The 23,649-nt window shown below is 43.4% G+C and overlaps 1 protein-coding gene across 1 annotated transcript in view; it reads left to right on the forward strand.

Moving 5' to 3' along the window:
- Window positions 1-8,174: 8,174 nt before the first annotated feature.
- GRIN2A (glutamate ionotropic receptor NMDA type subunit 2A) overlaps window positions 8,175-23,649 on the forward strand; it is a 161,848-nt gene continuing 146,373 nt past the window's right edge. Inside the window, exons 1-2 of the mRNA XM_065732312.1 lie at window positions 8,175-8,427; window positions 10,588-11,010. Coding sequence (XP_065588384.1) covers window positions 8,410-8,427; window positions 10,588-11,010 — 441 coding nt within the window. The 5' untranslated portion in view covers window positions 8,175-8,409. The remainder of the gene's footprint in view (window positions 8,428-10,587; window positions 11,011-23,649) is intronic.

The raw sequence follows: 23,649 nt of genomic DNA on the forward strand, positions 1-23,649 counted from the left end.
TATGGCTGTGCTGGTTGAGTCTGCGTCTCGAGATAAGTGAACAACTGTCAGATCAGATCTTACTTTAAATGGTTCTTCAGGCTAAGTTCCCCACCCTCTTTTACAAGAAGATAAAAGAAAAGGGAAACAATTATAACTGAATTTATTTACCTTTTTAGTTCATACTTTATAGAAACACATGGCTTCATAAGTTTATAAGTTCAGTTAGAATGTTGACTTAATATTCCCTCCTATCACGTGCTGGTGTCTTTTACGGATCCATATATAACATCAAAGCTTCTGGATCTGTGCTGATTCTTGTTTGTATTTTTCATGCTTATAAAATTATCTTACTGGAAGACAAGTTGAATGAAAAAAATACAATTCACTCATCCTTAGAAACTGAGCTCTATTCCCACCCATGCTCTTCTTCCTTACAAGTGGTCTAAATGCCTTAATTGATCATCCTGAGATGAGGTTTAGCTAAATAGCTAATTGAACTTCAAGATGCAAAATACACTTTGATTAAAAAAGTGTGATTTTTTTTTTCTCCCCTGCTGTTACTGCTCCACTGTATTAGCAATTCACAGAATGTGATCAAATCAATGTAAGAAGCAGGTGATTTTAAGGTTTATAAGAGAAGAATACTCAAGTCTTAGTGGACACTAAAGGTACTAACCTTCAAGGACCTGTTACAATCAGTTGTCATTAGCAGTCTTGCCTGATGAAGAATTTTCTACCCCACTAATTTTCTAATTCTCTCCTGGTGCAAACAGCCAGCCTAGGAATTAATTATTTAAAAGTTATTATTTAAAATTGTTATTTAAAAGTTCATCTTGGTTAACTAGGATAGAAATGAAGGCTGGATGATCTGCACATTGAATACAGAGCTCAATTTTCATTTTGTTTTCAAACTTTCCAGTACTTGTCTGGGATAAGTCTTCTGCTTTCATTTTAAGATTGAAAGTTAATAACCAGAGAAGATGAAAGGTCAAAAAAAGGCGGTATTTAAATTTCTTCAAACATGATGTCAAGAAGAACTTGGGACTGTGAAATCTCTCACAGTGAGATCACTGAGATCAAACAGCTATTGCTCTAGTACTTGCATAGGAGAATGTAAATGAAATCTGTTTTAAAAATTCTTAAAGAATATAATTGCATTACATTAAGGAACTGCTTGGGATAATGTGTAACCATGTGCTATTTTTCCTGCAAATAATCACATTCTGTAAATTTTGATATGAGAATATAGTCACGTATGTAAGGCTGGAAGTTGCAATCACTGTGCAAGGTAAGTGCAGGTAGACGTCCTGTCCTGCGCTCAACACTTTGGAGCAGTGCATAGCTCCCCATCAGCAAAAAACCTTAATATAAAGCTTTGTCTTCTTCATTGCCATCTTGCAGCATTTTGGGTTTCTGGCTAACGCTAAGACAGCAAGAAATCTGTCAGATTTTTTTTTTTTCAGGTGAAAGATAAGATCTGGCAGGCTTAACAAAAAATATTCTTGTTCCTACATATATCACAGTTATTTTGGAATCTGCTGTAGAAAGAACTGGTAGGAACATAAATAGTTGTGTGAAAGCTGTCAGCATAGAGCTGTCTGCCAAGAGAGATTCCAGTTAATTGACTCATAAAAATTAGCAATTATTTATTAGTTCTAGAAATTGGGTCTGGGGCCATTTTTGTTCAGTAGATTGAAAAATATTCAGAAGTTTATATTTAACTAATGACTTCACATGTATAATTGTCACTTAGAGAAATCACTAACCCTATATGTGTTTGTGTTGAAGGTAAGTAGATGAGCTGATAAAAACAAATCTGAGGATATTTACAGTTTGAATGTATTACCTGAACATATACATGAGTCTATCTTGTGTATGAGGATGGTTTAAGAGAGAGAGATATCAGTGCTGTTACTTAGCAGGTGCTGCATCAAATAATAGCTGAGCTCAATTTAAAGAATGTCAGCAGTCAACAAGGATTACAAGTATCTGTATAAGCTGTTATAAGGAGGTTGTGATCATGTCATTCCAGGGAATCACAGAAAGCTCTGTATTTGAAAAGTTGCTGTGCTTTGCTTTCATTTTCTGAATTTCTGAACAGCTATCACGATACATTTCAGTAGAGAACATTCACTTCATTGTGTTTGGTATTTCAATACACATAGGTGTTTATGTTCTGATATTAAAGCAACAAGATGAAAATCTTACTGCAAGTGATTCACATCACTGTGTGAACAGAACGGTGCATTGAACACTGAACCTGCTGGGGGGGACTGTGTTGCAGTGGTACTGCAAGCAAACAGCATTTTCCTCCCAAACACAGGATTCTCCAGAATCTCAGCTTCTGAACTCAACTTTGTTTTCCAAACAGCATAGAATTGATTGTGTGACACCTGTGGAGCCAGAAGCCATGATTATAGCAGCAGTGTGACCTTTGAGGTTTAGAAGTAGCAATGAATGAAAGCTAGAAACGAGCCTGTACACAGTCCTTGACTTCTCTTTGTAAAATCCACACAGCAGTATTTTCTTTTTTCCCCATAGGGCAAGAGAGGAGGAAATAACATGATTCTCAACAGTAACTTTTCTGGGAAAAGGCCTTTTCAAAGCCAATAACTTCTGACAGTATTACAAGTGACTCAAACCACTATGGAGCCACGTCTAGAAAGGGTTACTGCTGTAAGAATTGTCTTGCACTAGGTGAGCAGACAGTTCCTTCACGCCCAGCAAAACTGAGAGATTCTTTGAATCCTCCCTGCTTCCTTCTGGCCTGACTTCCCCTGCCTGGGAGGCAGAAGCCAGTTCTCTCAGGCTTAGGAGCTGTTGTCAGACAGCCAGCAATTCAGAGGAAGGGGAAACAGCATTTACTTTTCTGAGCTGGAGCCTCCAGAGCTATAGCAGTGATTGATTTCAGTATCAGTTACTAGAAATGGGGTTATCTGGGTAGGCTAGCCTGTAGAATTTTAGGTAGCTGAGTGTGTTTTAATGTTAATTTTAAACCCCTTTGTCTTGCTCTTTGTTCCCATCAGTGAGATTAACCTGTGCAAGGTTTGAAAATGTAATAGCATGAAACTAATGAGACCTAATAATCACAGCTTATGTAGAGAGCACTGTGGCCTCAATCCTCCCCAGGCAGGGAAAAGAAGAGGCTTCCCCTCTGAAGATAGGAAGGAATGGGTGGACTTGGGCAGGAGCAGAGCCAAGTCAATGCAGAACCTGAGAGAAACGTGACCACTGCACTTTGAAGGAAACCAGCAATCAAATGCCTCGAGCATTTCGGTATGTGAACAAAAACCATTGAATGTATAGCAGAAATTGGTAACAGAAGGCTCTGACTCATCATGTGGAACTGTAATTTAAGACCAAGAGGGATTTTTCTATCTTGGATCTATTCCTACTGGCTCAGATGTCTCATAAGTCTTTAGCACCTAGTTTTAATAGAGCCAGTGCTTACAATTGAGAAATGAGTTGGATCTGAGGAGCAAAATACTACTTGTCTTAAAAATATCTTCCAGCTAGAGCTGAGGTAACTGTGTGTTGAGGAGCTAACATCGACCTTTACTAAATTTGATTTTCTGGATTTAGCAAAGTCTCAGCTCCCTAAGCAGAAATGTGCTTAGTGAAGCCCTGGGGAGCAGCTGCAGTGTAGGCAGCGCAGTGCTTCCCCCTCAGTGCAGCTCTGGCAGCAGGAGCTGCTGAGGAATTGAGTGTGAGAGGTCACTGCTGTCTGGTGTCTGTCCGAAGCAGTCTTTTCTATGTGTCAAACCAAATTTGGAATGAAATAACTTCAGAATATTCTACCAAAGCTTGGTGTGCAGGTAATACTAACATCGATCAGACTATAGAGCTCGTCTATCTTCAGGATTCACATAGTATTCTTCTGATAAATATTTTCAAACCTCATCAGTCTGTCCAGCCCTTTGAACGCATAAAGCATGCGTGTTTATCCACGGACTGGGCTTTGGACCTATATGATTGTCATTCTAATCTTTCAACGAGGCCGTAATCTCCAACTTGTTTCAGGTTTTTAGTAGAAGTTCTAAAAATATGCATCAGCTACATCTAAGAGCTTTTTTTGGGTGAACAATCTGTCTGTATAAATGTAGACTGTCTCAAACATGGAGACACAGAATGCTCCACGTGAGGCAAAAGCAGAACCATTTCTTGATATACTTGCAGTATCTGAGTGTCCTATAGGCAGACTGATACGAGCTGTGAACTCCATGGGATCAGACCCACTGTGCTGTCTAGAAATAGATGGGCAAGAGGGTAATGTGTGATTCAGGATGCGAGGGAAAAGAAGGCTTAAAATAGTGTTTAAAATCAAATCTGATTGACAAAGGCTTGTTGTTTCTACTGCACTCAGTGAAGATGATTTTGGCCCTAAACAGCCAATGACAACTTTCTGCTGGCTCCTGGATGCGGATGAACAAGTTGTGTTGGGCACACAAGGGTGAGGTGCTTTCTCAGGTACTTCCAAGAAGGTTTTATTAGAAATATATGGGTATTTCATAATTTCTGCTGGGGAGGAAGAGAAGGGCCATTGAGCTGGGCATTTACAGCCCATTCAGATCTGCAGGGTCCAGTCCTGGTGCAGGCAGCTGGATGTATGATGGGATTGCTTCTGACAGCCTTCATAGAACTGTGTTGCTGTGACACAGATCTGTTAACAGGACGAATTTTTTTTCAACAGATTTTTTTTTTTAATTAAAAAGCATGGAGCTCACAATGGAATTCTGGTTTGACCCTTAAAGTGAGATCTGACTAATTCAGTGATTTGTCAGAGAAACAGTATTTCTCTTGGGATTTGCATAACAGAGGTTGGAAATAAAGCTGAAGAGTGATTTGATGGGGGGAAAATAATGATGGAAGAGGCAAAGACGCAGCCCTGGGGAGCATGGAACAACTGGCCACATTCTTAGGGAAAGTCAGATAAATGATGGTTTGGGGGCAGGGTGTGGGGAAGGGGGAAATGTGTGGGCAGTAACAGCTGTCCTGTCCTGGGCTGTTTGCAGGAGATGGATGCTGTACCCCCAGGTCCTCTCAGTGAGGCTGCTGCAGTTTTTCTGTGGCAGGCATCTCATGTCCTTTGCAGAACTGAGAGTAGCTCAAGGCCATCATTTCATGCATGACTTGGTAAATTGTACAAGAAAGGACACTGCCAAATGAGGAGCTAAGCCAGTTTTCAATAAGAGGGCCATCTGTAACCAAATGTTCTAGTAAATTTGAAAGAAATTGATTTTTTTCCCGATTTTTACTTGTACTAAGTGAACTGTACGTTTGTAACTTCGCAGCCCACCCAAAAGTAAATTTTCTGTTGCTTATTTGCTATGTACGAAGGCTTTAATGAGTTGCATGATTTCATTTCAGACTTGATCCTGTGTGTACTGTGAAATGTCACATCCATGTCTATTCTTGCTTGCTGTGGAAGCTTTCTCAGTGTGGAGGAACTTGAGGTATTTGTGACACATAAGACACAGGTAAATATACTCTCATTAGTTACAGTGATCTTTCTGAAATGCAAAAAGAATTGTTGATGGAAATAGAGCTGTTTTTAAAACTGGAATAAATTCAAAGGCAGTCTCACTCCTTAACCAGTTCCAGCTGTCTCTCCTTCCAGTCTTGTTCCATGAGATGGAGGCTGATGCAGCGGTGCTTCCCAGCAGTGAGAATGACTAAAATGGTCTGCAGTTTGCTTTAGAGAAATCTTGAATCGTGGCTTCAACTTTTGCAAATAAGTAACTTCTGATAATAGAATGGCAATAGTTTGATATTTAAAGCGTTGAAGTATTTTTGTCTGACTTTAGTGTCATTACAGGAGAACGAATCTCTTTTAGATGGGATTGTAGAATTCCTTGAGTTGGAAGGGACCCTAAAAGGTCGTCTGGTTCAAATCCCCTGCAGCAAACAGGGACACCTACAGCTCAGTCATATTGCTTGGAGCCCCATCCTGCCTGAGCTTGAGTGTCAGGGCATTCACCGTGTTTTTAAAGGGATGAATTAAATCAGTTAGTTTAAAGCTCTCCTATTGAAAAGAGAGAGGAAAATAGAGTTTTCCTGAATCTAGGGCTTAAATTTGACTTTTAGTTGATCTCTGAGGTAAGCATTGCAGATGGTCAAGAAAAAAGCAAATTGTGTGAAGGTAATGAACTCAATGTCATTAAAGGAAAAAAGCCCCTTGGGATAGGGGGACTCCTCCGCCCCTTATTTCCTTTGGAAGTATTTATTGTGTCAGAGAACTTAGCTGCTTGTTTTTGTAGACAAGAGTATTCGAAAAAGGTTACTTTAAGGAAATGGGAAACCTATTTCTAGTGCAATTTTGCTGCGGAGAAAAAGATGGACCATTATATATGGGTGTATATAGTGGGTAGGAGGGTAGGGAAACCCCACCTGGGAAGCATCCTCAGGAGTGCAGGATCCCCATCTTCAAGAAGTGATGTTGGACAGCTGCAGTTGCTTAGGCACCCATCCTTCTGCCTTTTCCTCTCAACTCTGCACCTGTAATCTCTGACGTGCAGGGATGTCAGTGTTTGTCATACTGTTTTTAGAGTAAGTGTTCCCTTTTTACACACAGGTTGCAAGGGTGACATAAGACACTTAATTTGGTCTAAGTTTTTACTTGGTACTTCCGTTATTGGGTCATAGAGATTTTTATAAGAATGGTTGAGGAAAACATTTGAGAAGATGCTGAAGTATATTTAAGTTTTGGCTCGTGAAAGTCACACAGCTTTGGTAAGGTTAGAAAATGTGACTATTGCTTTTGTTGGTCTCTAAATCACCAAACTTAGCCCATCAATTATGCACAGTGTATTATTTATTAAGTATATTCTAAAGACACCACACCATTTTTTAGTATTTCAAATAGAGCCACAGTTCCCCATGGTGGGTTTAACTTGCATTCAAGGATATTTAAGGTCTCGAATCCCTGTTTTGCTACTGCTATGACAAACCTGTAGAACGGCGATGTGGAAATGACTGTCACCCCAGGCAGGAGATGTGGCCTCACCCCCAGTAACTGCAGCAGGACTGCTGGAGTCACTACAGGAGTAAAGCGTGCATCAGAGCGATATGCAAAGATGCACTTAAACATCAAACTTTAAAAACTGGAACAGTTGTAGCTGCTTAATTGCTTTGCTTAGAAAGACTAATGTGATGTCTGAGGAAGTGGTCACTAAATAAGTCAGGAGACAGGGTTTCTCGAAAAAGAAAATGCATAGATCTGCTGGGGACTCTTACAAACAGACTGTCAGGAGCAGTAAAACTGATGTGTGCTTAAGTGTCTTGGGGACTGAGTTCTGTGTTTTGTGTGCCCTCGGGGAGAGGCAGGCTGGCATCAGCCTGTTCGAACCCGAAGATATCTTCTGCCGCAGGTCCTACTGGAAGGAGTCTGTCCCGGTGCAGACCGGCCTCGCTCTCAGGTCAGAAATAAGCATCGCCGTAAAGGAGCGAATGCGAGAAGACGTCACCTGTGTGGTAGCGAGCTGGTGTACTATTCCGGCAGAAGCAAATAAGTTGTGGCAGCTGGAACGGAGGAAGCCGCAGAGCCATGGGGTAGGTGCAGCAGGAGGAGGGGGGCAGCGCAGTGCGGGGCGGGGTTGCCGTGGGCACGGCGGCTGGAGGGCTGTGCGGAGCCCCGACGGAGCCGGCAGCTGCAGAGCCCCGTGTGAGACCCGGCTGCGGTCTGGGGCTCTTCGGGCCGCTTTTTGCGCAGAGACTGCCGCTCTGCGTTCGCTCCCCTGAGCCCACGGCGGGGATTTCACTCGGGCGGCTCCTGCATCGAGGGAAAGGAGAACGCTCGGGGGTTTCCCGCGCTGCCAGCATCTCGCTGGGGCTGTTAACGTGGGACGAGCGCTCAAGTTTCCATCTCTTCTGCCCCAGCGCTGGCGCTTCCACCGCTCCCGGTGTGACACCTCCCCCGACCGCCTGGCTCTGACTCATTCGCTGGTGTTCGGAGAGGCAGAACGGGCTGGGGGAGCCTTCAAAGTAGCCGCGATTTGTCTCGCTTTGACGAGGCGCCCGTGAGATTCCGGGCGGAGGGGGCCGGCAGCGGCCGCCAAGTGGCTCCCGGCGGTGGCTCACGGTCCCGGCGGCTGAGGAGGACCGGGAGCATCGGCCCGGGAGCTGCCGCAGCAGCGTTGCAACTGCTCTTCGAACAGCAGGGGAACAAAAAAAAAAACAAAACCAAAAAGGAAAAAGCTATGAAGATGTTGAAACGCCTCCTGCTAAAAGTAAAGAGCAAATCCCAGTTGTGATGGGTCTGCTAAAACTTGATCCTGCGGGATTTAAGGCGATAAAGAGCTGCCAGGCTTGCACGTACTGCGGTGGGAGCAAGTTGCGGGATGAAATCCCGGCATTAGAGGACCTATTTCCCTCTCCGTTGTTTGCAGAGGAACCCGCTGAGATGAGCCGGAGGAGCGCGAGCCCGGAGCGATGTGGAGAGCGAACGCGGTGAGTGCGGGGGTCGGGGCGCGGTGCTGAGCGGCGGCGCGAGCCTTGGGGTTCTGGGATCTCTTCCAGAAGTGACCCCGTAAGCATTTATGGGGAACACCGAATGGAAAATCGAAGCAAGTCAAGCTTGTGTGTATTCCCCCCCCTCCCCGCCCCCCCCCCGGGTTTATTATGCTAAACCGGGAACGAATCGGTGCATTACAAGGTCCGGAGCATCTCCCCGCCGCTCTGTGCGTGGCACGAACCCCCCTCTCCTGACCGTGCGGGCTCAGGGCGGGGGCTGCGGGTCGGGCTCCGGGGGCATCTCCGCTACGGACAGCTCAGATCTGCTCCCAAACGCAGGCGGGCGGGGGGAAACTTTCGAGTCTAGTCACTCGGAATCGCTTCCAGTCGCGCTCCTTCGGTTCTCATGCCACGTGAGATTACGTTTGATTTTTTCCCCGTAAAACATCCAGTCCGACTGACGGCTTTTCTCCTCTCCTCTTCCCCTCCCCGGCCCCCCTTTCCCTCCCTGTCTGCAGCCCCCCTGCGCCCGTCTCGCTGGCCGCCTAGCTGCCCTCCCGGGATGCGATGGGCCTCGCAATCTGCGGCGGCGATCACGCGTGCGGCCGGAGGCGTGGAGGCCGTCTGTGAGCCCCGGCACCGACGGGCGCGACATGCCCGCGGCCGCGGCCCCGCCAGCACCGTCCCCACCGGCACCCGCGGCTGCCGCCGCCGCTCCGTCTCCTGACGCGCTGGGTACGTGGGACGGCGCCGCGCGGCCGCGAGGGGGCGCCATCGTGCCGCCGCGCGCGCTCGGCGCGGTTTTGCGGGGAGCGGGGCGCTCTGGGCGCGGGCGGGCGGGGGTCTCGGGGCCGCGGGTTCGAATCCCCGGGTTGCGCAGGGGGTGTGAGCGGCCGCGCTGTGTCTGTGCCCGCTCGTCTTTTGTGCTGCTGCGGTGGGGACGTGGCCCGCAGTGCTATGACTTAAGAAGCGCGCTGGGGAAGGTTTTCAGTTAAACAGTCTCTCAAGCTCGTCTCCCCGTCTGCCCTGAAGGGAGGTGATGATATAGCATGCCCTTGTTTTGGTGCGTGCTTCAGCAGTGGATGATTCTGATTGATGCTGGAGATACGGTTGGCATGATGAGAGGGGAGATCTGAGAATTGCCACCCCTGATTGGCCAGCCCTGCTGGTGCTTTCTGCATGACGCTTTGCAGCAAGGTTGGCTCAGTGTGGCACAGGGACTCCCCTCTTGCAGTTAGCAGAGTCAGTCGTGGGGGTGGAAATCCCCCGGGGCACAGGAACGGGGAGATCTTGCGGAGTCAGAGCTCCCTTTCCTCCCTCAGATAGTTTAGATCACTTCTCTGGCTCATCTCTCTTTATATTCAGCCCCGTACAGAGATTCAGTGAAGATCTGAAGTAAACCAATGCAGTGATGCTCGTTTCTGGAACACCCTCCCCTTCAACACCAGTGACAACTTTGTGTCTGAGATCAGCAGTTCTGAGATACTCAAGTAAATGCCGTGTAAGAGAAGGGAGAAGAATTAAGATAGAATACTGTGCTGCTGAACCTGTTCCAGAGATGCGGTAGACTGTGCATGAGCAGCAGCTGCCGAGGAGAGATCTTCAGAAATAAGCCAGCATGTTTCTGGGATGCTGCATGATGTACGGAGTACGTGGACTGGGGCTTCCAGCAGACCTCTGCCTCGCTTCTCTCATTTTAAGCTAACACACCTCTTCCTACCAGACTGCGACTGAATTTTAAATAGACGTTCACACCAAAGGAAAACAGACTTCTGTTCCTCACCTGCTTTAGGAAGGCAAGGTTAAAGAGAAGGAAGATGACACCTTTCTTTGACTGTTTCAGTCATTTTAATTTTGTTAACTGCCCAGGAAGCATCTTAATGGCTGTTTCTCCTGAAGTTGCCCTGCTTTTTTTTTCTTTTTGTTGCTGCCTTGCTTGTGGGAGGCCAGTTGCAGTTCTATCTGTCGTTGCCAACTGAAGCGTTTGAAGGGATGTAAGAGACTTGAAACAGAACTAGATGAAGAATGTGTTATAAAAAGCTGCTAAACTCGGTCTGGTGTCCAGAAGTTTTCAGTTTAGAACCTTCACTGGAGATATACGGTACATACTTGCTTCTTGTCTGTTGCTTTTCTCGTACAATGTGATCGCTTTTACAGGGGATAAAGCTGGCAAAGATGAGGAAAATTGGCTGTGCTCTCCTGGTACTCCAAGCTCTTCTTGCACCTTTGGATCTTGTTTGTGGAGCAGAGAAGAATTATCCTGTCCTGAACATTGCAGTCATTCTGGGAAGGACCAAGGATATCACAGAGAGAGATATCAGATCTCTCTGGACCAGGGAGATGTCAGCAGATCTGACTGTTGATGTCAATGTAGTGACCCTTCTGGTGAACCAGACTGACCCTAAAAGCATCATAACGCACGTTTGTGACTTGATGTCAGGTACCAAGATCCATGGAGTGGTTTTTGGAGACGACACTGATCAGGAGGCAGTAGCTCAGATTTTGGATTTTATTTCATCTCAGACTTCTATTCCAATTCTTGGAATTCATGGTGGGGCCTCCATGATAATGGCGGATAAGGTAGGAAGATTATTCAAAGCTTTTGCTACTCTAGTGCACTTTAATGTGTTAGTTTCTATTGTGAATAATCACTGCAAGCAGCTCAAAAAGGTTACCTCTAATTATCTCTTTATTTTAAGAAAGAAAAGGATATACAGAGCAGAGTCCTCATTGACCACTCACCAAATATTCTGGGATGTTTTGGGGTTCATACCTGAAACTCAATTTTCTTTCCACTGTAGTGATCCTAATTACACTCTACAAAATCTAATGCTGATCACCTTAAGAAAATTCTGTTAGCAAATACAACGTATGTCTGTAGAAACAACAAAACACTTGAATCAAATAATTTTAGGTATAAAATATGAAATTATAAGCAGGTATTATTTATGAGCATGGCAGAGTACCAGCAAATTATAGGATTGAATGTATTTGAGGACAGTAGTTATAACGAGACATTTATGTTAGTCTGGACTTTTGTGATCCACTAGGGTCTGTAAGTTAAATAGACTAGCCTTTATTCAGTGTCTTTGTTAAATTAATTCTTTACCAACAGATACTTCTAACTTCCTACTGTAGCCCATGAGAATCCACAGAGCATTGTCAGAACCCTGGAGGTAATGATAAATGGCCTTGTTGGAAAACATTTCTTTACATAATCTATTGTGAGATTGTGGGATGACAAATAGAAGTGACTCATGTATGCAGCTCATTTGCTTTTTAACACTGCAACAGTTAAAGATGTATCTACTGGCACAGCAGGTAGGTTTGATCCTGTGGGGTGATGGGTGCTGCTTTGGAAGCAGCAGGTGTGTGGCACTTCCCGGGGCAAAGCGTTCTGCTGTGGATGAATGCTCGGCCTGAGGGTCTGTGAGAAGCTCTTGCTGATGCTGAGGAGCACGTGCTGCGTGGAAGGGAGTTTGTGTGGGAAGTCAGTCACTGGTTTTCCAGCACGCAGTTTGCATTGCACACATCCCACATGATGTTAATTGCAACTTATTTCCTGTTACATGTACTCTTTAGGTTTTCTCGTTCCCTAGAGATTATACTTACTTATAGATGACTTTTGAATAGCCCTTCAAGCTCTCTCTCTATCCATCTGAATACAAAGTAGTTTTGTAACTTGGGGGAAAAGAAGCAGCAAGGATGCAATGGTTACTTAAGACTGAAATGTCTGTAATGAACATTTGAAACCTCTTCCCTCTGCGAAAAACGCATTCCGCTGTGATTAAAGAGAGCCTTCATTTCTCTGTGTCATGAATGACCTTTAAATCTTTTAATATGATGGTGAGAATAATAAGTGCTGAATTATAGCAGAAACTCTGTAACAGTGGGTTGGACATCTTGGTTTATAATGGAGAGATCATTATGGTTAGTGTTACGATCTGAAATGTAAGTGCAGCTGCCAAGAAACACAGATGGTTATTTGGTGTGCTTTTGAATTAGTGTACAGATTTCCTTACCTTTCTGAAGGTAGCTTCATACGTACATAGGAACTGTGGTCACTCAACTTTCTATACCAGTGTAAGAACATTTGAGACTGAAGAACCCAGTGAGAGCTGTGTGATGAAACTGGCAGAAATCTGTATGGTATCAATGCTCGGTAGCTGAATGCAGGATGTTCCCAATACAGATAATTATTATTTACTTCTAGGTAGGGGCCTCTAGAACATGAAACAGATTGTATTTTTCCTGCCTCAGGATGATAATATTGTGTTCCCACTGGATGCTAATATTGTCACTATTACATCACCATATTTGATTTCAGGGGTTTTCTCAGTTTGATAATGTAACACTGCTGAATCTTGGCTTCTAAGATTTCCATTTGGGAAATCAAAATTGCTCACTCGTGTGTTAAGGCAATCTAACAGAGCTGTCCTTAGTAGCTTGAATTGGCTGGAGGAGTTTTATGTTTGTGTAACTGAAATTGCCTCCATTTTTATCTTGTCTGTTCCAGTGCACAGTATATCTTGCAACTGCATTTGGAACAGTGCAGAAATAAGACTTGCATGTGTCACTCAATTAACCGACCATTTGGGAATGAATTTCTGGGAGCTGAAGGTGAAATTCACAGTGCTGTCAGAAAAGCAGAGGAGATAAAATCTGAGGGAGAAAAGCTGCAAATATAAAATCTGTTTTCCAAGGCGGTGTCAGGATTTCAGCCGAAACGCATGGCTGCTGGCTTGCATTAAAAAGTTGATCAGTATTGAGTCTCCTGTTTCATCTCCCACACTGAGAGCACTGGGTATGCACAAAAGGTGCTCGGTCTCACTCTTCCCTGTGGATGGAGTTCCCACCTACCTCTGGCACTCTGTGCCCATTTCATTTGTCCTTACTGTGCGGCTCTAGTAGTTCTCTGTGGAATCATGCTGATGCTGTGTTTTAGATTACTTTTAAATGGGAATATGTGCAGGTATTGTACCTGCTCGTACGTACATCTACAAGCAAGGCTGACATGCAGGCAGCACAATTCAGTGAAGTCTGTGCCAGTACCTATAAGATGCTTAACCATCCTAAACATGAACTGAACTGCGGACATCAATGAGAAGTTGTAGTCTCTAAAGCTTTGTACTCCTAAAGGCTTCCCTGCAATGTCTCCCAGTGGATGAGCTTTCCATTTTCTGCACTGTTAATGAATACTGCCCTTGGGGTACAGTGTCCCAGCATGAGCTCTGGGTGCTGCCATGCAGCCGTGGCTACCTCGCTGCACCCTTGTTAAAATTTGGCTGCGCAGCTGAGGGAATGCATTGTTTCATATGGATTATAACAATCATGGCAGGTGTGCAAATCCAGCGGCACTGAAATGGTTTCTGAGCTTTCCCTCACCCAGCATCTTCTGTCAAAACGCTACCAATAAAGCTACGAGATGCTCATGGCTGTGCAGTGCCCACCTGTCCCAGCTGCACTGTGGAGGTGCCCTGAACGGTGGCACCTGCTTTGCCTGCCTCTAGCGTTGTCAGCTGCTGCTGGCAGCAATCCTTCTGCTAATGATCTGCTCTTGGGTTTTGGTCCTCAGTTCTGCCATGGGCTCAGGGAATGTTCAGATGTCAGATAGTGCACTGCAACAAGATGAGAATCGTGTCTGGGGTATGTGTGCCAACCTGCTGTGCATCGGCAGCCCTTGGAGGGCACTGCTAACAGGGAGGTTGCTTATCCATCCCATGCCTGTTAGGATTTGAGATCTCAAACCAGACGCTGCTTAGGATCTGTTTCCTGACTTCATCATTTGATTTGAAACTTAGTTATGTTTGTTTCACCACATGCTATCGTTATAATGATTGTAATTAAGGTTCTTTTCTAAAACAGAACATTATGGTTAGTTCCACTACTATAATGATTTCTTTCCTTCAGAAGTGGGAAGAAGCTGCCCGTGTTGTAATAGCACCTGTGAGCACTGAGCATCTCGGAACCAGGCTGCTTTTGCATGTTTCAAAACTGAGTCTAACTTCTTATTAGAAACCTTTCTGAAAGACACAGCAACTGGAAGATTTTAGTGTGGTGGAAGTTTGCGTGCAGCTGAGCAGCACTGAAGGTGAGGGTGATTTTCCTTCAGGGCTATTAGAAAGTGACACTTCTTGAAATGGTCATAAAACTGTTAAAATAAATCTTTGATATCATAGAATGCTATAATACATCCTATGTATGATGAAGTAATTTCTCATTATTTTCTGTGCTGATGAATTAACATTGACAATTAACACTTTCCTTAATTGTTTAATATACAATCTACTCAGCATCTACCACCATCTTCAGCTTTCCTTTTATCTGCCCTGTTCTCAGCAGTGAGTACAGAGTCATAGAACAGATGTCACTGGTCTCTGGGGGTTTCCCAACCCAAGCCCCATTTGTCGACGAGTGAGCTGCAATGTTGGGTCAGGTCCTTTGGGGCCTCCTCTAGTCCAGCTGTGAGTATCTCCATGGATTTAGGTGCAGCAGTCAATCAGTTCCAGTAGTTCAACTCTCTCATTGTGCAGACTTTTTTGTCTCATTAGAATTTCCTGCTGTAGTGTGACTGTGACCTCTTGTTTTCCAGTGAGTCCAATTCTTGATTGGTTTTAGACCTCAACAGCATCTGTTCTTACCTGTCCCATTCCTTCAGCAAACTCTTCAGCTTTGTGTGTTCCAGTCCTTTGGACTTGTTGGGAGATGGTGGTGGTTGTATGTGGGGAGTCTGAAAGCGGATGTGTGATTCCAGCCGTGGTCTCATGAGTTCCAGGGAGGGAATGATGCCTTGTGAGCATACTGTGCATAAATGTGCTTCAATTCTCACGCTTTAAAAATTGTTGCAAAGAATGGTGGAGGATGTAGGGTTTCTTTTTTATTGTAGAATCACTTCTGGATGTTTCATGCCTGGATATCTTGTGCTGTTCCATTGCATGCAAGCAATACTTCTAGCTTCTGCCTCTTGTAAAGGAGCAGTTGAGTTTGATTTTCCTCCTTTCTTGCTGTGCTAATGCTGCTACAGAAAGCATAACTTCCAGAAATTCTTATTGTATTTTAACTGCAACAAAAACGTAATGTTTCATCTCCCTTTGCAAATGTATAATAATTTTAATAAAAGTTCCTGCACATGCTAAAGATTCTTATAACTGAGCTTATAATCCACAGTTGTGCATTCTGTGTGCGTGTGCTATGACCGTTGTAATTAAATGGTTAAAAACGCACTTGAAATCTGTGGCATGGATTTACTGAGGCATGGACTGCATTCAGTTTCTTGTGCTTTTCTTCACCTGGAACCAATGCTCGGGGAGCATGAGGTTGTTAGGATGCAGCGTGATGCTTTGCATTGCTATGCTTGTGCTGTCATGGCTATGAGAAAGTGAAGTTTAAGTGTTTGCTACTTTGAGCTGTGCCTCAGAGCTCAAGGGAGCATTATACCATGATGTGCCTTGTCTTCTCGCTTTCTTGTGCTTTCTCTCCCACCTTCTCCTACTTTTCTGAAGGATTTCCCTGCCTGTTTTGGAGACAGTTGTATTTTCCTCATTCTCCCCTCTGTTTGACAAAAGAAAGTATTTCCTAGAATACTGCGAGAGTGCGCTTGAATTGCGTCTCTGGGAGACAAAGAGAGATGAATTTGGTGTAATTTACCCAAGCAGAAAGATGACAGTGACTGAAATTCTCTCTTTAAGAACTAGTAAGCACACTGTAGAAAGTGGAAATCTTTTGCTCACCGCCACATCCTAGAGTTTACCTTGTGTTTGAGGTGACTGAGGTGTGTGCCACGTCCTATTTTCAGCTTGCTCCACTTTGCTCTGTTGTAGCTGAGCCCAGGCTGCAGGATGGGATCCTATAAACTGCTCCTGGGTAATGGTGTGCAGTGTTTGGCTTTACTGGGACTTAATCTTATTTGCAGTAAGTGTAATATATTTTTGTCTCAAAGGTATCGTTTTCTTTCTCTTCACACTGTATGTTCTTACAGTTCTTGAAAACAGGAATCCACAAATGCCTCCATGTGTTTTGAGCAGTAACGTCTTAAAACTGCTGTGTTAAGTCAATGTCTAGATCATCCATGCATCCACCTAAGCTATTGACTGCCTATGGGAGATTACAACACAGCCAGCTCCCAGGAGGGAAAAGTAGGACACCAGGCCTTCAGGATAATTTTCTGCTTGCAAAAATTCTTGGTGGCATCTTTAGAATTTTTTTTTTCCTAGAGCATTCTCTAACATAAAACCTGAAATGATTTCCCTTAAGCTACAAAGTAATAATGGGACTATAATAACACATAGAGGCACTTCTGGTAATCAGAATATATCTGATTCTGCCTGAAAATATTCATCTTAATAAAGTTATGCAGTGAAAGAACAGAAGGGCTTTGATATCATGTAAAAAATGTTTTGAATGTCTTTCTTGTTAATTGTTTTTGAGAGCTTGCTTAGATAATTTGAATAAGTAGTTTAATAGTCCTTTATATTGGCCACATTTGAGCTAAAAGTTGAATGTGAAGAATTTCTCTTTAAGAATGATACAATTTTGGACTTGCTTGAAGGATGTCCTTGATGGAGCTGTTGACATCAGTGATGGTACAGCTCATGTTGCTGATGAGCAGTCTCTGCAGACTGGTTTTGTCTGTCAGAAACTGGTGGTCATCTGGGCCAGCCTTGCACTCTCCTCAGACACATTCCCTCCTTCCTGGAGCTATGAAGTTGTGTGCACTTTATGAGGGAGCCCAGCCTGGATTGTCTCCATGCCATCTGTCACCATATTGTTTAAATCCCCGAGATATTTTTTCTCTATTTCACTGAAATTAATAAAACAGTAGCAGCAGCACTGGCTATTTGTTTGATTTACACTTAATGTTCTCAGAAGAAGAGCCCCATGCTGGCACCTGAGGTGTATAAGCTAGATGCACTGTCTGTACAGAACGTCCAAGGGTTGGTTTTCCTGCCACAGGGCTGCAGTTGTGCTCCAGCTCAGAGCCCTCCAGTTGGAGACCTGTATGAAATCTACTGGCACCAGAGAGGCAGTACTGCTTTGGAGTAAAGTGTCTTCCTCCAACCTGAGGAGTAGAGGCTTTGGCCTTTTGTGGAAATGCACAGCAATTACCAAACCTGGTGGGTTGGTTTGGTTTTTTTCAGACACAAAGTTGAAGAGGTTACCTGCGGTGCAGCAGCTCTAACTTGTATGAGGTATGCAAGTGTCCTGAAAATAAACAGTACTTGCTATTCCAGAGTTATGACTGAGGTTTGGCTTGGTTACTGGCTTTTCAAGTTTTCCATGCAGATTGAAGAAATTTTTCACAAACATACTTTTCTGGAAAGTTTGTGCAGTCGGAGCTGTTCCTACTTCCCTAATCTCCTTAGCAGTCCCAGAGACCAAACTAAAGGTGACCTAGGGAATCCAGCAACATAGCTGGGGTTATAAACTTGTCTTGAACTTCTAGAGCGTGAAGAACTGTGAAACATCTCCATTTGGTTGTATGTGACAGGGTGAAGAATGCTTAGCGTGATTGACTTAAATTTGAATGAAAATGCCCTGTCCCTACAGACATTCAAGATCTTTCTGGACCAGGCTCTGAGCAACCCAACTGAATTGTAGGCATCCCTGTTCATTGCAGGGGAGTCGAACGAGGTGTCCTTCAGAGGTCTCTTCCAACTCAAATGAGCTGTGGTCATCCCCTTTTTTGGACTATTGTAGTCCTTTCTGACTGTAAAGCACCAAGAAGTGCGTTGGAGGGCTATAGAAGGGATTTAATTAAAATGTGACCATGTATTTTCTATGCAGCTCCTAAATAACTTCTTTTGAAAGCCTTTTGGTACGCATTTAGGAATGCTCTGGTTTGAGAAATCTACATCTATGGTTTTTAGTATATGTACAGATTCTCCTCTCAGCTTTCTTCCAGATTCCAATAGTGAAGGTTGAGAGTGAGAGGGCGTGAGAAAATAAATGCCATGTTGGTGCTTTTAATATTTTGTGTGGAAGCGCATTGATCTGCTTCCTGTCAGGATGGAGCCTACACGCAGCAGTGGTTGGTGTGTGGGGCTGGCTGAAGACAGTGTGTTCTCCCAACAGCATTGCCTATAATTCATCTTTAAGTAGCCTGGATGAAGATCTGATTTGAAAAGGGAAAGCTGGCTAGGAGGCTGTGCACTTCTCATCTTTAATATTATGCATACCTTACCTTAACGTTAGACTTGTAGTAAGCTCACCCAGGGAGCTTCTTTACGGACAGCTGACTCACTGGTCATTTGTTTAGGCTTTCCATCCCCACCGCAATTTTGGCACGTGATTTCATCCCAAGCCTGCGTGGGGGATGGCAGGCTGTTCCCTTGTTGCAGGCTGGTCACCTGCTGCAGCATGGCTGGTTGCGCCAGGCCCTGCTGCTGGCGCGGTGCTGTGCTCAGCTATTTATTTATAGCCTGCTTTTGTGCATCTCGGAGCAGGATGCTTCTATAAATGTTTCATTCGAGGGACTGTAGGGTGGGAAGATGCTCATCTTTTTGTTTATTATCCCTTTCCTCACAGTGTTATTTCTCAGCATTCCAGCTTTCGGTTCAGGACTGTCTGCCTGTAATTTTTCAGTACCAACTTTTGACCATTGGTGTTTACCAGTTTGCCTCTCCCCATGACCAGAATTCACAATAGAATTGCTTTGTTTTCACTACACTGATTTTTGTGCCTAGTGGAAACACATTGCATATGTAAAGCCACTATGAAAGAGGAAAGAGCGAGGATTTTATAGCCACCTTCCAGCTCAACACAATTTACAAACAATTAGGAATGACAGTTATAATTGGATAAACAGAAAATAGAATTAAGGTAATCTGTTCTAAACGCGCAACGTTTCTGTAATGAGTTGCTTTTAGGAGTTACAGAAACATATAATTACCAGACAAATTACATGTTACTTTTTTTTTTCTTGTGCATGAGGCTAATTTAGTGCTCTGGGTAAATTGTAAATTGACAGAAGCATCAGAGTTATGCGAAGCACCTAATTGGGGTGAGATAAGTTTTGTGAATTCGTCATAAGAAAGCAGATGCAAAAATTATGGAGGCTGTCTGTATTCTAGTCAAGCACTGTTTGGATGGACTACTTTATTTTAGAGAGTCACATTTTTTTGTAGTCAGTAAGGTAACCCTGCCCTATGGCTTGTTTTGGTCCATTTTCTGTTCCTTCAATTCCTTCTTGTCAGCTGTTACGTGCATAAATGCTGAAATTTCCCATTGTGGAATCTGGATTCTAGCAAAAGATGTGGATGACTGCTTCAAAACCTTAAGCTTTATTTCATAACAGTGTAAAAAAAAAATTGAACTGGTAGAAAAGATATGAAAATATGCATTTGTTGTCTTTGCCTGCTCTTAGACTGAGCTTTTCATATCTAGTCTCTTCTGAACGTGATCTCCTTCCACCGAACACCTGTGTCTCTCCAAGCACTCTTCCTTTTTGCTGCCATACTCTCCAGCCTTTGTTTGTTATTACTATCTATGGTTGACCATCACCCTAGCATTCAGTTTTGTTTATTGCATTAGTTCTTTTCTGGTAGAAGTCGTGTTGGTTAGGATGGGATACACTTCTCTACCTAAAATCGTGTCTCTTAATTTCAGGAGTACTAGGATTCTTCCAGTGTATACAGGCAAAAGATAATAGTTATGCTAAAATATGTTTAGCTTGAACAAAGAAGAATTGTCTGGAATCCCAAGAGAAAAAGATCAAAACTGTTACAACTTTGAGCCAAGCCTGTTTATATTTAGTAGTAGAAAATACAGAAAGGGTGAGAAACTGAGGCAGGGTAACGGAGTGGTGGTAGAGAGCTGTGGTGGTAAGAAACCAGCAGTAGAAGTTGCTGATGAAAGTTGAAATTTGTCTATTTCTGAAGTAAGAAATATGAGAAATCCAAAAGGATTCAGACAACCATTCCTTCCATCTTGGTGTATCTTCAGGATTCCTGGCCTTGGGAGCTTGGAGAACGCTGCTGAGTGATTTCTTCACTGAGCACCTTGCATTCTCCTATAGGTGGACTTTTCTTCAAATGCTTTTCCTAGTACGGAGTCTGAACTGTACGTAAACATCTCAAAGTTGATGTATTGGAGGCTGCATGTCTGTCTTCTAATAACATTTTATGTTTTTGTGTTGTAAATTAAAAAAAAAATTCTTCTGTACAGCCTTTGACACAGAGTCAGCCTAGAGGCTTCCTAAGTATGCAATCTCACTACTTTTTTTTTGCTGTCCCAGTTTGTCCAGCACCCATGTCCTTTTAGGCAAACATCCATTTATGTAAAAAATGGAATTATTCTGATTTGTGGTGATAAATGTACATTTTTGTATGCATTTTTGTTTCATGCATGGGCTCTAATGGGGTGCCTACAACCTTGAACTTCAGGAACTGGCATTTGAAAATATATTGACGAATCTTTTCTTTCTCAACTCATTTTCAATTAAATTAATCTAATTTTCAGATCTCCCTCTAGGGGCACTGGAATACTTGGGAGCAGGGCAAACTGACACTTAAAATGTATGAGAACAAATTGCTTTCCACAGTGTTACAGTGGCCTGCTGATTCTGCAGTCTCCCCTACATGGTGTTTGAGAATGTGTTCTGCTGTGGCTTTAGAATATTATTAAGACTTACATTTACTGGCACTTATAACTTAAATTGCAGTTATGTGCACGGTACAGATTCGTGGATCATGAATTATATAAATGCTGATGTCATCCAAACAGCTGGCTGTATGAGATTGAAAAGAAGCAACAGCTTCTGAGAGCAGAGCATAAGAAGACACCGCATGAGGATATTTTGGCTGCTGTCAGGGTGTGCTCTCTTGCAGAAGGAAAAATACATGTTTGCATGATTTCTTTTCTCTACATTGGGTAAAGTAAACAAATAATCCTCGCTGCATTTCCTAGATATGCTCATTCTAATACTTCTTATACATTTTTTTAGGTTGCCACGTTTTCCATTTTCAAACTTCTTCCACATCGAGACAGATGCATCTGGCTACAGTCTGATATCTCTGTTGTTCTTCCATCATCATTTTGTAGCCTAAGAAGAACATTATTTCCAATATTCAGGAAGTGAAATGACACCTATCTCAATTCATTCACATCGGTCCTAGCGTAATTAGTAAACAATCTTAACATTTAAAATATTCTGAACAGTTGTTAAATGGCTTCTCACTATATGCAACACTTTCAGATTTCCAATTTGTCCTAAAAATGCATGTTATAGTCTCTACGTTAAAATTTAAATGAATATGTGGATACTTCATACAGGAGTGAGCTGTTGCCTGCAGCAAGTTCCTATAATGGCCTTTGAAAGCCTTACCGATGTCATTTGTGTGCTTGCATAAGTTGTTTTCTGTAAGTGTAGTTCTGTTTTCCTGTGCTAGGTGACTGCTGACTTGAGAAGAGCTGCCCCGTGATTTACCCTGTTCACAGTAAGAACTTGAGATCTTAAAATAATGAGTTATCCAATAATAAAATGTAACGGTCCAGCTCAGTAATCCTTATTCCAATGTAAGTCCTATTGATTTGTTAAGCTGCAATGGGCACTTCAGTGGACACTGCCTGAAAGCTGTGGAAAATGTAGGGCAAAATAATGAACTTCACTAATTTCCCAACTCCTACTGCTTTCTTTGTTACCATGTGATAAGTTATGGACATGCAAAAACTTGTTTTCAGCATGAGTTGTTATAAAACAGTTCTCCAGGTCAGCAAAGGCATTTCCAAATGCCAAGGAGGGTGAAGCTTAGAAAAAAGGAGCATCTGCACATACAGCATCAAGGCCATGTGTGACCCCTGTGTGGAAGGCAGTCCTGCTTGTACACTCCTGCAGCATGGCTGAGTTCATTGTGAAGTAAAGGCATATGAAGGAAGTGAATGTTTAAAACATCTTTTAATACTTGCTTAAATGCTATTCCTGAAGATATTAGTGCTGCAAATTTAGGAAATGGAGGGGTTTTTGCCACCTTAAGAGGTTGCTCAGTACATTCGTTACTTAAAAAGACGTAGAGATACAATCGTAGCCTCTTAATATATGGAGTTTGAGTTGGAAGTCTGTCTAGTCCAACTCCCCTGCATTGAACAGGGACACCAACAGCTCGATCAGGTTGCCCGCAGCCTGGCCCAGACTGTCTTCGAGTGCCTCCAGGGATGGGACATCCACCACCTCTCTGGGCATCCTGTGCCAGTGCCTCACCACCCTTACTGTAAAAGCCTTTTTCCTTATATTCAACCTAGTTGAAACTCAAAGCCACGTATTGGACTTAAGGCATGCTCTGGTAAAAAGCAGTTGAAACGTGCCACCACCACCTCACTGCGCTCACATCCACCGTTGGTCAGTTGGTATCAGTGCCTGGCACTTCTTCTACATAAAGGAATGTCACTGAATTTCTCTGTTTCATACATACTTGTGTTGTCAGGTACCATTGTGTCAGTGTGCCTCTGCTGCCGTCTGTCACTCAGCAACCAAATGTAATGGGATACTGATGGGAAGGTTCAACTGCCACTGCCATCCCAACACCTTCCTCTGACATCATGGGCCAGCATAATACAATAGGAGGCATTACTTGCAGGGCAGCTCTCAAGCTTCATTTTAAGTATGAAACGTTATCTTCCTGAGGTCACTTAATGCTTTAATTTGCATGTTAAAGTTGCTCTGTCATTAAACAGCTTTACTGGTTCAGCTCAGATGGTGGTGTGTTTTCCTTCCTAACAAGCTTTCTCGGCTTGTATTAAAAAGCCCCGTGTTCTCCCTCCCTTAGCTTCTTTTAAAATCAAGTATGTACAATAAGACTGACTCCCTGTTGAGCTGGCTTAATCATTTGTTTTTCCATCTGTGGAGAGTCCGTTCCCAAAGTAACTTCAAAGAGCCCTGCCTGAGTAAAAGCTTACAGCTTTAGAGCAGCAAAGATTACAGAAATATGCTTATGCAATAGTTTGAAACCTCTGGCTATCTTGGGATGGAGGTTAGAGCTGAATATGTGCCTCTATTATTCTGTTACTATAACCCTTAAAGGTTTAGAACTGAAAATTGTACTGAGGTAACTTTGGCAGTGTGGTGCTGGGGGGGCAGCAGCTCTATGAACCCCAGGTTTGGCATGAATTGTCCATAATGTACCTGCAGCAGCACATTCAGAATGTTTGTTTTATTTTACGCTTAATCCAGCCTGATCTGTGTGAGCCTTAATCAAAGAAACCTCAAGCAGAGTGGCTCCTGGGAGA

The sequence above is a fragment of the Cyrtonyx montezumae genome, unplaced genomic scaffold (assembly GCF_038088225.1).
Source record: "Cyrtonyx montezumae isolate F1298 unplaced genomic scaffold, pur_monq_1.0 scaffold_16, whole genome shotgun sequence".
NCBI lineage: Eukaryota > Metazoa > Chordata > Aves > Galliformes > Odontophoridae > Cyrtonyx > Cyrtonyx montezumae.